The 17,139-nt window shown below is 39.6% G+C and overlaps 1 protein-coding gene across 1 annotated transcript in view; it reads left to right on the top strand.

The window, feature by feature from the left end:
• The window catches only part of insra (insulin receptor a), a 103,039-nt gene that overhangs the window by 82,720 nt on the left and 3,180 nt on the right, over positions 1–17,139 (top strand). Inside the window, exons 4-19 of the mRNA XM_051698480.1 lie at positions 3,907–4,046; positions 4,735–4,879; positions 5,062–5,276; positions 5,406–5,532; positions 6,330–6,580; positions 7,590–7,757; positions 8,689–8,887; positions 11,699–11,982; positions 12,614–12,753; positions 13,292–13,451; positions 13,948–14,050; positions 14,161–14,228; positions 14,813–15,042; positions 16,197–16,307; positions 16,538–16,697; positions 16,911–17,040. Of these exons, the coding sequence (XP_051554440.1) occupies positions 3,907–4,046; positions 4,735–4,879; positions 5,062–5,276; positions 5,406–5,532; positions 6,330–6,580; positions 7,590–7,757; positions 8,689–8,887; positions 11,699–11,982; positions 12,614–12,753; positions 13,292–13,451; positions 13,948–14,050; positions 14,161–14,228; positions 14,813–15,042; positions 16,197–16,307; positions 16,538–16,697; positions 16,911–17,040 (2,631 nt within the window). The remainder of the gene's footprint in view (positions 1–3,906; positions 4,047–4,734; positions 4,880–5,061; positions 5,277–5,405; positions 5,533–6,329; positions 6,581–7,589; positions 7,758–8,688; positions 8,888–11,698; positions 11,983–12,613; positions 12,754–13,291; positions 13,452–13,947; positions 14,051–14,160; positions 14,229–14,812; positions 15,043–16,196; positions 16,308–16,537; positions 16,698–16,910; positions 17,041–17,139) is intronic.

Here is a 17,139-nt window from a genome sequence, read left to right as displayed (position 1 = left end):
TTTTAAAAGCCGATGCCAATATCGAGAGAAAGCAGGGTAGCCAATACAATTTAATGATAATAACTAGACGTGATAATGAGAACTTATGTATAATTTGTTTTCTTTTCCTTCTTTCAAGTTCCTAAAGGACAAAAAAGCACCATAGAAGTTGTTCATACGACGCAGGCACTGTATTCCATGTGTCCTGAAGCAATAGGATTTTTGCATGAGGAACAAACTCATGCAAGTCGTTATTCGCTGAAGACTGAAGAGAACTTTGTGGTTTAATACAGCCGGCATTCTCAACCCCATATGAGGAGTGGAAGAAATGTCATTAGTTTTCATGAATTTTGGCCTGCCATGTTTGAATGTGTAGAAGCATAAATGAGATTGAAGAACTAGGTCAGGAGACAAGATTTTCTTTGTGAATAATGACTAATTTTAGTCTGCTCCTGGCACAAAGCTGTCATATGTTTTCAGAAGACTTGGTATAGAGTGGATGATGACAGAATTTCCATTTGTGGGTGAATTATACCTTTGTTTTGCATGTTTTGCCAGATAGGACATTCAAGTGTCCTTAATGGCCTTGTGTTTTCTCTTTTATTTGTCTTTCCGTTCCTTTCTCTTTCTGACTCGCTCTCTCATGATAGTCTTCCCCTCTCACTGCCCCCTCCAGTATGACCCCTGGGCTGTGGGAATTCAGACAGCAGACACACAAATCACTGCGGCTGGACTGACAGTGCAGTGGACAGGCCTCTCGCCCTGTGCTGCTGCCCTTGGTTACTGTCTCTGCACGTTAGCTGGCCTACAATGAGATTTCAGGAGTTTCAACATCCCTATCCCTTCTGTGTCCTCCTCTGCTCGTCTCTCCCTGTCTGTCAGCTGCGTAGACAGGGAGCGCCGTCTAGCCACTGGATAACCGCAGGGAGAGACAGCATACTGGACTCTCTGATATGTCTGCAATATGAATCTCACCCACGCACCAGCTTTCTTTAAGATTAGCTGGATAAAGCGCAGCACATTCTGTCCTCTTTGGCAGGTACTAGGGATGTGCAAAACCACATATTTTCATGACTAGTTGATTATAGAGCCCAACAGTCTGGGGCCGGATTCACAAAATGTTCTTGAGAAGAAAATTCTTCTAAACTACCATTTTCATCTTAAGAAAAAAAGTTAAGAATATTTTGTATTCCTGAAAAAAACTTCTTAAGAAAGTTCTTATCTTTTTTTCTTAAGATTGTTCTCAAGACAAAACTTAGAATTAAAATTCTTGAAAGAAATATTCTTAAAAATCCTCGTAAATCTTAAAGTTAGGATAACCTCACAGTTGTCTTAAAGGAATGTTCTGGGTTCAACACAAGTTAAGCTCAATCGACAGCATTTGTGGCATAATGTTGTTTAGCACAAACATTTATTTCGACTCGTTCCTCCTTTTCTTTAAAAAAAGCAAAAATCAAGGTTACAGTGAGGCACTTACAATGGAAGTGAATGGGGGCCAATTTTTGAATGTTAAAAAAACTCACTGATTCAAAAGTATAGTCATAAGACATAAACAAAATACGTGTGTAAAGGATCTTAGTCTGTGGGTAATGGAGGAGTCAGAAGACAATGAAGCAGTTTCAAGGTCAGTCCTTTTAGTCATAAACACACAATCAGCGGTAACTGTCGATAATAAACAAAATGTTTTAAATAAATGAAAGCACTCCAAATCATTAACACTGTGCCGTCGTGCTTTCTGGTCACTCTGTTCCCTCTCTGACGCTCTGGCGTGCCTTTTCAGGTCTCCCTCCGCCATCACTATAATGAGAGACAGGTGTCTCCCTCTCCCGCAGACCAACACGTAACCACGCCCCCCCCCCCCCATGAAAACATGATTTTAGTATGATAAAATCGCTTACTAACCTTTTTTGTGTAAAGTTACTGCCAATTTTGCAACTTCATTACTATGACGATGTAATGCCAACAAACCCTAAAACCCTAAAATGACAAACAACTTTACAACTCAAATAATACATGAGTTTTAAGAGAAGAATAATGCAAGAGCTTTATAAAATTATAAGCTTCACATTTCTGTTTAAACCCTCCAAAAATTGGCCACATTCACTTTCATTGTCCCAATTCACTTCCACTGTAAGTGCCTCACTGTAACCTCGATTTTTGCTTTTTTAAAGAAAAGGATGAACAAGTCAAAATTCATTTTTGTAGTAATCACTATTATGCCACAAATGATGTCAATTGATCTTAACTTCTATTGAATCCAGAACAATCCCAACAGATACGATGTTTGTTGAATTTACGGGGTTGTTTCAAATGTAAAATGTTCTATCATGTTGAGATGATAGTCACAATTGGCTGTTTATGTAGATATGTGATTTTAGACTAAAACACGTTTTTTCTTTTCTTTTCAATTTGGAATGCCCAATTTCCAATGCGCTCTAAGTCCTCGTGGTGGCTTAGTGACTCACCTCAATCCGGGTGGCGGAGGACGAATGTCAGTTGCCTCCGTGTCTGAGACCTTCAGTCCGCGCATCTTATCACGTGGCTTGTTGAGCGCGTTAACATGGAGATGTAGCGCGTGTGGAGTCCCACGCTATTCTCCGCAGCATCCACGCACAACTCACCAAGCGCCCCACCGAGAGTGAGCACCACATTATAGCGACCACGAGGAGGTTACCCCATATGACTTTACCCTCCCTAGCAACCGGGCCAATTTGGTTGCTTAGGAGACCTGGCTGGAGTCGCCCAGCACGCCCTGGATTTGAACTCGCGCCTCCAGGGTTTGGTAGTCAGCGTCAATACTGGCTGAGCTACCCAGGCCCCCAATACATGTTTTTGACTGGTTTTTGTGTTATTTTTATTTTCAGCTTTCAAACCATGTATATGTTATCACGAAATTCAACATTACATGTTGTTTTAAAGCTTCTTAATGTGGTGACCAATCATGCTAGTCAATTCAAAAGGATGCATCACATAGCACTCTCTCTCCATGATCTCTAGAGAAACATAATAATTATATCATTAGAAAGCTGAAACTGTCCTTTATAATTTAGTGCATAAAACTATGATGGTTAATGTCACTAAACTAAAACATCTCATTTACATAAAAATGATCAAGACGTGCTTACTACTTAAAACAAATAAATAATAATTAATAGATATTATCCTAAGATTTAGATAGGGTAGATAGAATAGATTTATTTTATTTTTCTTTAGAATATTGTTGTGAATCCGGCCCCAGGTTCCTAAAAATATCCTAGTCAACCTCACTAATCTCAGTTGTTGTTGGCATTACCCATCCCTAGCAGGCTGGTATCATGAAAGATTAACTAGGCTCAAAACATTGATGAAAGGAAATTAATCACACTTTGGCCAGTTTTTGCACATTCTTGGCACAGTTACACATTTGGTGTTGTTGATGGTTTCTGTTTAGGCTTTAGCATTAAAATGTCACACCTCCAGATTGTTTGTTCACTTGTAAATTCACACTTATAACAGTTGTCATACAAATATGCATAGCATAGTTTCACAGGAAACAGTGGCGTGGAAAGCACCCAGCACAAATGACAAACAGTTCCTCAGTCAGAATCTATGTATCCACAAAAATTATTGGTGATTAAGTTGTGTTTCTGGCACATCTGAGAGAATGTCTCATTTATCCTTGATTGCACCCTCGGCCTGCCCTACAAGGTCACCACTGCCTCAAAACAATGCTGACATATTGCGCAACAGGATCAATGTCCTTGACAACAACAATCTATTATTGTCTTCATTCCACAAATCTGCTTAAACGTCAACAAAAATAGAAACACTCCATCATATCTCTGAATATCAGTTTCTGTGTTCTTTTCACAGCACAGAGTGTGACCAAATGGCTTTTCATTCATTGTTTGGGTTGGTGTACATATGACCCTGTGTTCTTTGCTGCAGGTTGAACTGCACGCCCTGCGCTGGCCTCTGTCCTAAAGTGTGTATGGGGCTGAAGACAGTGGACTCAGTCACGGCGGCTCAGGCTCTGAGAGGATGCACTGTGCTTAATGGCAGTTTGGTCATCAACATCCGTGGAGGGAGTAAGAACCAACAAACTGTCTAGTATAATTTCCCCCCTTTTTGCACCAAAGAAGAATGCACAGTCTGTCTGTATACCCAACAGCATTGATTGGTTGACAAATGCTTTTAGTTGTTGATTAATTTTCAATAACTGCATGTAGGGGTGGGAATCAGCAGGGACCTAGTGATACAGTATTTTGTCAAAATCTGGGCTGTGATACGATAATTTTGGGATTTGTTGAATCGATAAAAAAATAAAATAAAAACAGTGATATATTCTTTCAGTAATTTGTTTCTCATTCATCTTCACTGGAGTTAACCATTGGAATTCAGTGTTAAAAACTAGGTACTGCAGCTTGGGCTGTTTTAAGCAAGATACTTGTATGGCTTAAGGAAGTAGTTCTGCACAAAAGAGCGGTTTAGGGATTAAAACGTGAAAAATGTTTTGAGATTAGCATGGTAAGCGGTAAGAATTGGCTTTGGACCACTGAAGCATTGAAAATGAATTATAAAAATGTATTTAAATAATAAAATTCAACACTCCGTATTCCGTTATTCCATACATAACCATAGAAATCATACAGTCGGTACTGAATAGTGGACAGACATCGCAATGTGCATTCAAAAGAGAGTGGTTTTGCATGCTTTTAAAAATCAAAATTTCACAGAAGATTGAAGCTTTCTCTTCTTTCCACCTCTCCCTGTCAGATAACATTGCCGCAGAGCTGGAGGCTAACCTGGGACAGCTGGAGGAGATCACCGGCTACCTGACAGTCCGACGCTCCTATGCCCTCGTCTCTCTTTCTTTTCTCCGCAAGCTCAGAGTCATCTGCGGAGAGACACAAGAAGTCGGGTATGAGTCTGATTTTACAGGACATGTTGGTCTTCCTTTCCACAGTTCCACTAATTTCATTTGGCTTTATCCATTGGGGTTCTCAAAGGGTTTGTTTATCATTGTCTAACATAGTCACTAGTAATGAATCCTTAGTCACTCCATCTTCTCCTCATCTTATGTGCTGTTTTCTTACAAATCAGGAACTATTCATTCTACGCCCTTGATAACCAGAATCTGCGTCAGCTGTGGGACTGGACCAACCACAACCTGACCATCCTGCAGGGTCGCATGTTCTTCCATCACAACTCCAAACTCTGCATGTCAGAGATTCGGAAGATGGAGGAGGTGACAGGCACTAAGAACCGACAGATTAAGAATGACATCGCCTCAAAGACCAATGGAGATCAGGCATCATGTGAGGAGGACTTTACATAGCTTTACATTTCATTTATGCTTATATGGTCTGTATCTGAATAGATCTGAGACCATATCTTACTTGGTGGTAATCTCCAAAATTTCAATAGCTTGTTGGATGTTTCACTAGGTGAGAGCCAGGTGTTGAAGTTCACTCAGGTTCGCACACTTTCAGACAAGATCATCATTAAATGGGAGCCTTTCTGGCCGCCAGACTTTCGGGACCTGCTGGGGTTCATGGTTTTGTACAAAGAGGCGTAAGTAGCCCACACTTTGTAATTAAGCTATCAATGTTCTCTCCTAATGTTGGTGTATTTTGTGCATGTATTTAAAGAAATATTCTTGGTTCAATAGACGTTCAGCTCAATTGACAGCATTTGTGGCATAATGATAATATTACCTACTTTTAAATATTTATTAATTTCGACTTATCCGTCCTTTTCTTAATAAAAAAAAAAAAAAACAAAAATCAAGGTTACAGTGAGGCAGTTACAACGGAAGTGAAGGGGGCCAGTTTTTGGAGGGTTTAAAGGCAGAAATATAAAGCTTATAATTTTATAAAAGTACTTACATTAATTCTTCTTTTAAAACTCATGTGATATTTGAGCTGTACAGTTGTTTAAATCATCATTTTTATAGTTGTTTTAGGGTTTTCAGGTTCATTGACATTACATCATCATGGCAACAAAATTGTAAAATTGGCTATAACTTTACACAGAAAAGGTTAGTAAGCAATTTTATAACACTAAAATCATGTTAACACGAATATTGTACGTCTTGTGGCTATACTTTTGAAACGGTGAGTATTTTGATGTTTACAAATTGGCCCCCATTCACTTCAGTGCCTTACTGTAACTCAGGTTTCTGCTTTTTCTTTTTTTTTTTTTTTTTTAAGAAACGGGGAAGTCAAAATAAAATTTTCTGTTAATCAATATTATGCCACAAGTGCAGTTGATTGAGCTTAGCTTGTACTTGAACCCAGAATATTCCTTTAATTTGTAGATTTTGTTCAATGCAGTAAAGTGGTAATTTACTTGCTCTCCTGGTTCTCTAGGCCTTACAAAAATGTGACTGAGTTCGATGGTCAGGATGCATGTGGCTCTAACAGCTGGGTGATAGCAGATGTGGATCCTCCGCCTCGTGCTACAGAGGGAAAAGAACAGCAGGAGCCCGGATACCTCATCCTCCCTCTGAAACCATGGACACAGTACGCCATCATGGTCAAAACCCAGCTCTCTGCTTCTGATGAGCACCAGGTCCACGGAGCAAAGAGCGAGATCATCTATGTCCGCACTGATGCTACCAGTAAGAGCCTCTGAACGACTGTTTACTCAGAGCTTTCCCTTTTTACAATTTGACCTGAGATCTCCCTGCCAAGCCTGCTTGAAACATTCCTCTGTCCACTAAGTTACTGGCACTTTCCATGAATAAGATACAAATTGGTGTTCCGTTACTTTATTTGATGCATTAATAGCACATATGTTGTGCTCTTCAGTGAGAAAACTATTTGATATGGGATATTAACTACGATGTAATTTTGGCCTGTCCCACCTCAGTTGTCTTGATTCAACAGTTTCCACCAATTAAAATCAGATGTCACAATTTTGACCTAATCTGAGGAATTGCATTTCAATTGATTATTTACATACTTTTGTTACTTAAATTTTTTTTTATTATTATTAATGTTGTTGAATTTCACTTTTCACTCTCAATTTGTTGAAAAAGAACATAAGTTTAACTTCTCAAGTTTCAAGCCCTATTATTATATACGTTTAGTCATTTCTGAAGTTTTCTGTAAGTTTATTTCTGTTGCAGTGTTTCCCGTACAGGCTTGGCACTGGAGATGAATAAAAGAGGTCAAAAGCTGATAAAATAGGTCGTTGGTGCCCTTAAGTACTGTGAAATCACTCAGCAGTGTGCAGCAAGCCAGGCTGTGATTGAGATCCTGATAAACCAGGAAGCTGAGAATATTGTTTCAGCAGCTGGTTGGCAGGGACTGAAAGCAGTGCTTCGGGGTTTTTTTTTTTTGTTTGTTTTTTTGCCTTGGCAAAGGGTTTGCGCACCGTGACATCGGTGCTGCCCCACACTTCTTCCTTGTTAGAAGGAAGCTGTCATAACACTCCTTGTCTCATCAGTGACCCAGTCTAACTATGCAGTCTAACCAGAACTGAGTTCTGTCAACAACCAGTGCATATTTCTACACTAATGAAAAGGAATGGTGGAGATAGAGCTTGTTTTTTGTTTGTTTGTTTGTTTTGCTTTGTTCTGTTTGTATATCATTTGTATTTTCCTAAGTATGTGTGTTTTTCCCCAGAACCCTCTGTACCTTTGGACCCCATATCTTCCTCTAACTCCTCATCTCAGATCATTCTGAAGTGGAAGCCTCCTAATGACCCAAATGGCAACATCACACACTACCTGGTCTTCTGTCAGCAGCAACCAGAGGCCAGCGAGCTCTATAAGTTTGACTACTGTCAGAAAGGTTAGAGTTCTGAAAGCCTACAATTATTCAATTCAGTTGAACTGTATGAAAATACATGAATGTATACATACATAAAGTATTGATACAAGGATCTACTGTATTGATTCAATATAATAAGAAACAGAACAGAACATTTTATATGAATATATGATTGATTCAACACAGCCCTAGCGCCGGTAACACCCCAAAATGCTGTCTAAGTAGTGTGGCGGGGTGAGCAAGAGACACAGACAATGGGTGTGGGTTTGGTGTCAGGCCTCGGAGAGGTGTTTGTTTGAAATAATAAACAACGTAAATTGCCCAAAATGGGGAATAAAGTGTCCATAGGGAATGGTGTCCAAAATAAAGGGGAAATCTGGCTTCTTTGCAGTGCACTGTGAGGCTATGTGAGTGTAGGGTAGTGGTGAGAGGGTAAGGTCCAGGTAAAAGAGGCGGGTTCCGGCTTCCTTTAGTGGCTCAACTTTCCTGAGGCCGCTGTGTGCATGCACTTTGGGAGATAGAAGCTGGCTTCCCAAGGAGAGGCTACGTTTTAATGGCAGCAGTGATGAGGCTCTGTTCACCTCAGATGTGCCTCATCATCAGCTGCCCAAATGAGGCTTACAAAATTGCGCCCCTCCTCTCTCCTGTCCACTCCCGTTGTGAGCCTGGCTGAAGGATGGCCCTCAGAGGTGTGACAACGATGACGAGGAGGAGGAGCAGGTCGTTCTGCCACAGTAGGCAGCTCACAACGTTTAGAGGCATATCTTTGGTGTATCAATAAATTACAAAATGTGTATCAAAAAATAATGTTTGCGTATAAGGTCTATAATGATGCCTATGATGTCTGGGTAGACAGCTCACTAGATTTTGTGACAGCTCTTTATACTAGGACGGTTGTCTGTCCTAGTAAACATGCCTGAACAAAATCAAAGCATTGTGTTCTACTGTTCAGGTATGAAGCTGCCAACCAGAGCCCCCACACAAGTGGATAATGAAGAGGAACAGAAGTGGAACCAGACCGAGGAGCAGGGCCAAGCTAGGCGCTGCTGTTCCTGCCCCAAAACAGAGAAACAGCTGAAGAAAGAGGCGGAGGAGACAGAGTACCGAAAAACTTTCGAAAACTACCTACATAATGAGGTCTTTGAGCTCAGGTAAACAGTGCACAGTTCCTCATTGAATTAGCACAAATGGCTCAAACATAGAACATCTTTTAGGGATGCTCAGGACTACATATTTCAGAATTGACTAGTGGGAGGAGTTGTCTCAAAAACTAGTTCATTAGTAATTCTTAAAGAAGCCCTGTATAATTAGGTTGATCTCATACACTGTTCATACGTGTTTCTTGGGAGGGGGGTGATGTTCACATAAGACCATTTCTGTGTTCAACATCAGCTAAACAAAGCACAACAAAATGTAAAAAAAAAAAAAAAAAATGCGAGACTTAACCTGATATGCAATCTAAAAAACAAAATGCTCATGGTGCTAGATGCTGAAAAAGCAGTGTGAGACACGACACAGTGGCCAAATTTCGGCTTATGTATGTAGACAAACATTTAAAAAACAGTGCAGTCTCTGCAGCCTTTTAATAGGGTAATTTACAGATTCCAAAGATATATAGGCTAACAATCCTTTTATAGCACAAAATCTATGCTAATCAACACAAAAAAACGGATACTACAGATTATATACATAAACTCGGGAACAGTGCTCACACCAGGCGATTTGAAGTCTGAAAGTAATCATCTTGAAATTAATTGTTGAAGGCAGTGGATTCACTGTTTTATGGTGGTAGTGATGGCAAACTTCTCCGAGAATGTTTACTGCTTAGTTTATGGTTTTTGTTCAGAGAGACTCTTGAGATGGAGCAGTCACATTCTTCACCTGATGTGACCCTCTTGGTGGAGATTCTCAAGTGGTTTATGCTGTTTTGATGTTCATACAGTATTTTTTTTTTTTTTTACTGGAGTTCTTAGCTCAGGGTTGAATGTCTTAGTGGTTGTCAGGCCGCGTTCCCCCGCCGGGTTGTTTTTGACTTGACCAAGACCTTGAGTAGATGTTTTAGATAGGTATGTTTCCCCAGTCTTTGTGTGTCTTTGGCCTTCAGAACTTCACAGTTTGCTCTAAAGATCCCATTCCATTCCTACACACACACACACACACACACACATACGCTCCCATGCGCTCCCATGTACACACAAACACTCTTAGTCTGTCATGCCTTGTACAGTCGGTGGTTTAGTATTTTTAGTCTTTGTTTTGGGGGTGGAAGATGTTTGCTCTGCAGTAGGGACAGACGGTGTTGACATCGTCTATCACAACAGCATTTAAAGGTAGTACAGACTCAGGTAGTAAGCTCACTAACCTTTTATTGTTCTAAATATTATGATTGTCTGCTGCAGCTGGCCTGGCAGTTTTCATTCAGGGCACTCCAGTTCATTTAACGATTTTACAGGCAATGAAAAGTAGCAAAGAACCTTGTAATTTGATTTAGACGTTCAAATATGGTTTCACTTAAAAATGACTCTGTCCTCTGAAATGTTTTGGCCCTTAGTGCAGACCAAAAATGCTGAATGCTCCTCTCCTGTTCTCTTACATTTAAAATCTGTGGTGCTCTAGTGGTTTACCACTGGAATAGTTTTAACAAACCACATGAAATGCACCTTTGCTCCCTCTAGTGGTGACATTAATAAACTTTGAGGCTAGTTCACCCAAAAATCTTAATTTTGTTATCATCCCTTGGTATCATGTTGTTCCAAATCCTGTATGATTTTCATCATTTTGTGTTCCACACAAAAAGAGATGTTTGATCTCAGTCCCCATTCACATTCATTGTGTGTATAAAGAAGTGGCATCAGCATGTGTTCCACAGAAGAAAGTCATGAGAGTGAAAATGAGAAGACTTTTTTGTTGTTGTTGTTCATAAGTAAATATTAATTTTGCATACAGTCAAGATATTTTTTAAATCATATTTTCTGAATCATTTGGCAAGCGTTTTATGCAATTATTCAAGCATTTGTGGTCTTTATACCACAATAAAGTGGCGGTAAAACCCTTTTGCTTTTCAGTAGGAGTGAAGGTGGCTTAGTCACAAAACCAAAGAAAGAACAAGAAAGAAAAGACTCAGTTCTGTCATCCAGCATTTTTCATATCCTTTTTGGGAACAAATATCCAAAATTGCCTTGAATGATTGAAGACTGACTTAAGCGTCTGTTTAGTGCAAGTGATCATTAGATTGTTCGACCAATTCAGAGGCACAGAGTAAAGTTCTGCCATTTAAGGCTGCATAATTGCATGAGGCTGCATAATTTCCATATAATTTTGCATTACTCACTTTAGCTGGAATCATTTGCACACTTCAACTACGTCAAAAAGCCACATCTGCTTTCTAAACTCAGTGATATATTGCAGGAATTTATACAAATATTTTCTCTCATCATTTGATTCCATTTCTCTCATCAAAAATTCTCTCATTTACTCACCCTTAGGCCATCCCAAATGTGTGACTTTCTTTCTTCTGCAGAACACAATAATGATTTTTAAAATGATTTTCAGCTTTGTAGGTCCATACAATGCATGTGAATGGAGCCAAAACTGTGAAACTCCAAAAAGCATATAAAGGCAGCATAAAAGTAATCCATACGATTCCAGTGGTTAAATCCATGTCTTCAAAAGTGATATGATAGGTGTGGGTGAGAAACAGATCTATATTTAAGTCCTTTTTTACTATAAATCTCCACTTTCACTTCCACATTCTTCTTTTGTTTTGGGCAATTTACATTCTTCATGCATATTGCCACCTTCTGGTCGGGGCTCGTCAAAGGTGGAGATTTGTAGTAAAAAAGCATTTAAATATTGATCTATTTCTCACCCACACCTTTGATATCGCTTCTGCGTGAATAAGCCTTAAGACAGAATAGAAATCTTGACTGATTGTATTGATCTGTATCATTTTTTGTACCTAGGACATCAAGACAGCGCAGATCTCTTGTGGGTGTGGCCAATAGGACTTCTTCTCGTCTGATCACCATGCCGCCCTCGCTGCCCAATGGCTCTGCCACCCTTAGCCCAGAAGAGGAAGCAGAGGCCAATAAGATTTCACTGACTGTTTATGACAAGGAGTCCGCGATCATCTCCAATCTGCGCCACTTTACCAGCTACCAGATAGAAATCCACGCCTGCAACCACCGGACTGATCCCGCTCGCTGCAGCATGGCGGCGTATGTCAGTGCCCGCACCATGCCTGAAGGTACCAGATTATTTTCTGTTTACCTGTAGCAATGTCAGAAATGTTTTTTATTTTTATCAAGGGTCAATATGTGCCCCCTAGAATTGATTTTCAAGCCTATTTTTGACCTTTTATGAGGGAATTTTTTTCGAACTACCGGTATATAATAATAAGACAGCGTGTCATCTATTTATGTGAAACACTTTACTTGAATCAATTAATTTTATTATGGCTTCAATTAATGTTTTGACCTATAAAATATAATTAATACTGTCACAGTTGCTTGCAGTGTTTTCTCAACATTCAGTGTTTTTAGAGCTAATTTTAGCTTGTTAAATCAAAAAGCTACACATCACTACTGTGTTATATCAAATGCTAGATAACAGGTAAAAACAACTGAAGAATTCTCTACACATTTTTGCCCTCACATTTTAAATTTCTGGTGCATTTTGTCACTTTCAGAGGCATTTTTGACTTTAGCCCTGGTTAACTTCTGACCCTGACCTGGAGCTATTTTCAGACACTTAGACGCAATGTATGTTGATGTGTTTTGCACTTCAGATATCTGGTATTCAGTTTGTAAAGCTGATTTTTCGATGTTGTTATTATTAATAATATTTCCTTTTAATGGTATTTGTTTACTGACTTACAGACATGGCAGATGATATTGTGGGGCCGATTACCTATGAAGTCTCTGAGTACTCTGTACACATTAGGTGGATGGAGCCTAAGGCCCCTAATGGCATGATTATCCTCTATGAAGTCCATTACAAGAGACTGGGAGACACAGAGGTGAGTTACACAGACGGGATGGAGGATCATACCCTGTATTCTGTCCAGACTCTCTGCATTCATGAACACTAGCTGAACTTTAAATCAGGTTTTTATCAATCCTGTTGAAATCAACATGTGCTAGAACTAAATCAACAAGCCATTTTAGCATCATTGCGTCATCGATGTATTTCTGTTACCATGGAAATAACCAACCTGAAGCAGTGGAAATGTTCCTAATGTTGTTTTTGAAAAGCCTCTTGTAAACAACACGATTAAATAAAGGTTCATAGTTGTTATTCGCAAAATAAAACATCATGATTTCGCACATAGTGGCTCGTGTTTTAGTTAATGGACCCGAAACCCTTTTTGTAACAATTTACAGCTATAGCAGTTTCATTAATGTTTGTTGAGTAATGGTTACTTGTAATTGGGTGAGATGGATTTTGTTCCATTTAAATATATGATAAAGGTCTAGTCCTTGCCACTATCTAATGGATGTCCATTTTGCCTACAATGTGTACAGCAGGCCATCTAACTGCATTTCTGTGTGTCTTAGGAACTGCACCACTGCGTGTCTAGAAAGAATTATATTGCTGATGGAGGCTGCAAGCTCAGAGTGGTGCATCCTGGGAATTATACAGTGCGGATCAGAGCCACCTCCCTGGCTGGCAATGGATCGTGGACAGAGCCAACGCACTTCTATGTGCAGGACCTACGTAAGGCACCGAATTGCACAGAATCCGCGCATAATACACATACGCTTTTACTCAACGGTATAATTGGGGACATACCAAATATTGTTTTTAATATAAAGCTAACTACAATCACTATAGACTGACCCTCACCTTACCATTAAAATAAAATTTGTTGCATTTAAATACTATTGTCTTCATTTTTTAATCGATTTTCCAATTGTGGTTGTCCCAGAATGTCTTCAAATGGAGGTTTTGTCAAATGTAGCTCATGTTAGAGGACAGTTTTGAACTCAGTCTTTAGCCAAGTACTTTGTGTGCACAAATGCACACCTTGTCTATCATGCTTATTATTACTTAAATGTTTTGAATTCCACAATTATGCAAAGACCCAGAAAATTCACACACACACACACACACACACACACACACACACACACACACACACAAATAATAATTTTGAATCTTAGGGTTTGCATATGTTAAGGTTTATGTGTTTGTCTGTGGATCATGTAAACAGGTGTGGACCCATCAAACATGCTGAAGATTGTGATTGGTCCAGTGATCTGTGTCTTTCTGCTCCTGCTGATGGGAGGGGTGGGCTTTTTCCTGTTTAAGAAGAAGTAAGTTTCTCTCCACTGAATTTGGTGCATATCTCAAGCAGGAACAATTTCCTGTGAGGTACATAACAGTCCCTGTGGATTCCATCAATTTTGTGTGTTCTTCTAACTAGGCAAACAGAAGGGCCAACTGGACGCCTTTACACCTCACCCAATCCAGAGTATTTCAGCCCGGATGAGGGTGAGCAACTTTCCTTTCCCATTGTGTGTGCTTAAATGGATTGTTTACCCAGAAATGAAAATATGTGTGAGTTAAAGACTGAAATGTGTAAGTAAAATAACATTTACTCACCCACATGCTGTTCCAGACATATATGAAACATAAAAGATGTTATGCAGAAAATTAGCCTCAGTCACCATTCACTTTCATTGCATTTTTTTCTATTCAGTTAAAGTCAGTAATTACTGAGGCTGTTATTCCCTAACATTCTGCCTAACAAAGTCATACGGGTTTGGAACAACATAATAGTCAGTAAATGATGACAGAATTTTCATTTTTGGGTGATCTGTATCTTTAATGACTTTTGGCAGAAAATGTAGGGGTCGATGCAGATTGAATTTTGTTCTCGTTGTAATATAATAATTCTCAACATGTGCACAGTAATCGAAGTTGACCACATGAACAGTACAGGTATTGATTTAGGGGGATTACCACATTTAAAATGACTTAGTCTTTTGCCTAAATTCTGCTGGATCTCAAATATTGCTGTGCAACAGTTTCAGAAAATGACCGTATGTGTCCTGCATGTGTGTTGTGTTGTGCAGTGTACGAGCCAGATGAGTGGGAGGTGCCTCGTGAAAAGATCAATCTGCTGCGAGAGTTGGGCCAGGGATCTTTTGGCATGGTGTATGAGGGCATCGGAAAAGACATAGTTAAAGGCGAATCGCAGACTCGCGTAGCGGTGAAGACTGTTAACGAGTCGGCCAGCCTCAGAGAGAGGATTGAGTTCCTCAACGAAGCTTCTGTAATGAAGACATTCAGCTGCCATCATGTGGTAAGACACGTCTCTCACATGTCAACCTTCTTGTCCTGCATTTTCAGTGCTTATGCTGTGATAAAAGACCAAGGGGTTATAAAATTTCCATTCGGAAATTTTGAAAATTTCATCATTTACTCACCTTTGTGTCATTCCAAACCCCTGTGACTTACTTTCTGCATTCAATTCTACTGAATCTCCAGGCTGCATCAACAAAAAGCATATACTGACCAGGGGTTGTAAAGCTCCAAAGATGAATAAAAAGCACAGTAAATGTAGTCCATATGAGTCATGCATAATAATGCAGGTCTTCTTGATTTATTGGAGGAACAGACTGAAATTTAAGTCGTTATTTGCTAAAAAAAAAAAAAAATCTTCCTCTCTGCCATAGCTCTCAAATCTCATTTGCACTTGTGCATATTCAAACCTTAAAACCTCCTTTTAAAGGGATAGGTCACCCAAAAATTAAACTTCTCTCATCATTTACTCACCCTCATGCCATTCCAGATGTGTCTGACTTTCTTTCTTATGCAGAACACAAATTAAGATTTTTAGAAGAATATCTCCGCTCTGTAGGTCCATACAGTGCAAGTGAATGGTGACCAGAACTCAGAAGGTCCAAAAATGACATAAAAAAGGCAGTGTAAAAGTAATCCATCTGACTCCAGTGGTTTAATCCATGTCTTCTGAAATGATATGATACATGTAGGTGAGAAACAGAGCAATATTTAAGTTCTTTTTTACTATAAATCTCCACCTTTGACCAGCCCCAACCAGGTGATGGCTAAATGTGAAAGTGAAAGTCACTTCCACACCAGAATGTAGGAGTGAAAGTGAAAGTGCAGATTTTCAGTAAAAAAGGAATTAAATATTGAGCTGTTTCTCACCCACAGCTATTATATCACTTCAGAAGAGATTAATTTAACCACTGAGTTGTATGGATTACTTTTATGCTACCATTATGTCCCTTTTGGACCTTCAAAGATCTGGTCACCATTCACTTGCATTGCGTGGACATACAGAGCTGAGATATTCTTCTAAAAATCTTCATTTGTGGACATATTAGCATAATGCAACAGATACAAGAGGGACTAGTTAACTGTCTCCTGGCAGATCTTGATTATTTCCTTGTATTCTGGTGTTATGGTAACTAACATGGTTTTGTTGGTTAGGTGAGGCTGCTGGGTGTGGTATCTAAAGGTCAGCCCACTCTGGTGGTGATGGAGCTCATGACACATGGAGATCTGAAGAGTTTCCTGCGTTCTCTTAGACCTGACTCAGAGGTAACAAACCATACCAAAAGAGTCACAGTTGACTTTGTTAATACTATCTATCAGACCTGGTGCAGCTTTTGACAATTTTTGATTGTTTGTGCACCTTTAAAGTCACAGTATCATTAAAAGTTACTTAAATTTAAAACCTTCACCGTCTTTAACACCAGTGTTTCAATATACAGTTCATTCTACTTCTTTGGATTTCTGTTTTACTATGTTGGTTGATGGCTTTATGATAGAATAACCCAGGCCGGCCTCCTCCAACGCTGAAAGAGATGATTCAAATGGCCGCAGAGATAGCAGATGGCATGGCTTACTTGAACGCCAAGAAGTTTGTGCACCGAGACCTTGCTGCCAGGAACTGCATGGTGGCCGAAGACCTGACTGTAAAAATTGGAGGTATAGTATGAAATAAAGTATAGTAATACACAGCACTGTCATCTGTGAGTTTAGTTCTGAAATTTGCTGCAACTGATTATGCCAATAACTGCATGAACTTCAATGTGTCAGTGAAGCACAGGATGTGCTGTAGTGTCTCATACATGGATTGTGTAATCTGTTATTGTAAGAGCTTTCTAATGTTGTTTTGATTCCTGTGTTTTTGGCTGCCAGATTTTGGCATGACGAGAGACATCTATGAGACGGATTACTACAGGAAGGGTGGGAAGGGCCTGCTTCCTGTGAGATGGATGGCCCCTGAGTCGCTGAAGGATGGAGTCTTCACCGCTCACTCAGACTGCTGGTGAGCTGAGCATGTGCACAGACATAAACAACCACATGCCGGCATGCATCATTTAGGACTCTTTGCCAAATCGATCCTTTGAGTACAGCCTGTTTTAGT

Source organism: Myxocyprinus asiaticus, chromosome 5 (assembly GCF_019703515.2).
Source record: "Myxocyprinus asiaticus isolate MX2 ecotype Aquarium Trade chromosome 5, UBuf_Myxa_2, whole genome shotgun sequence".
Lineage (NCBI taxonomy): Eukaryota > Metazoa > Chordata > Actinopteri > Cypriniformes > Catostomidae > Myxocyprinus > Myxocyprinus asiaticus.
Note: the sequence above shows the minus strand (reverse complement) of the source record. Positions and strands in the feature narration are given on the sequence as shown.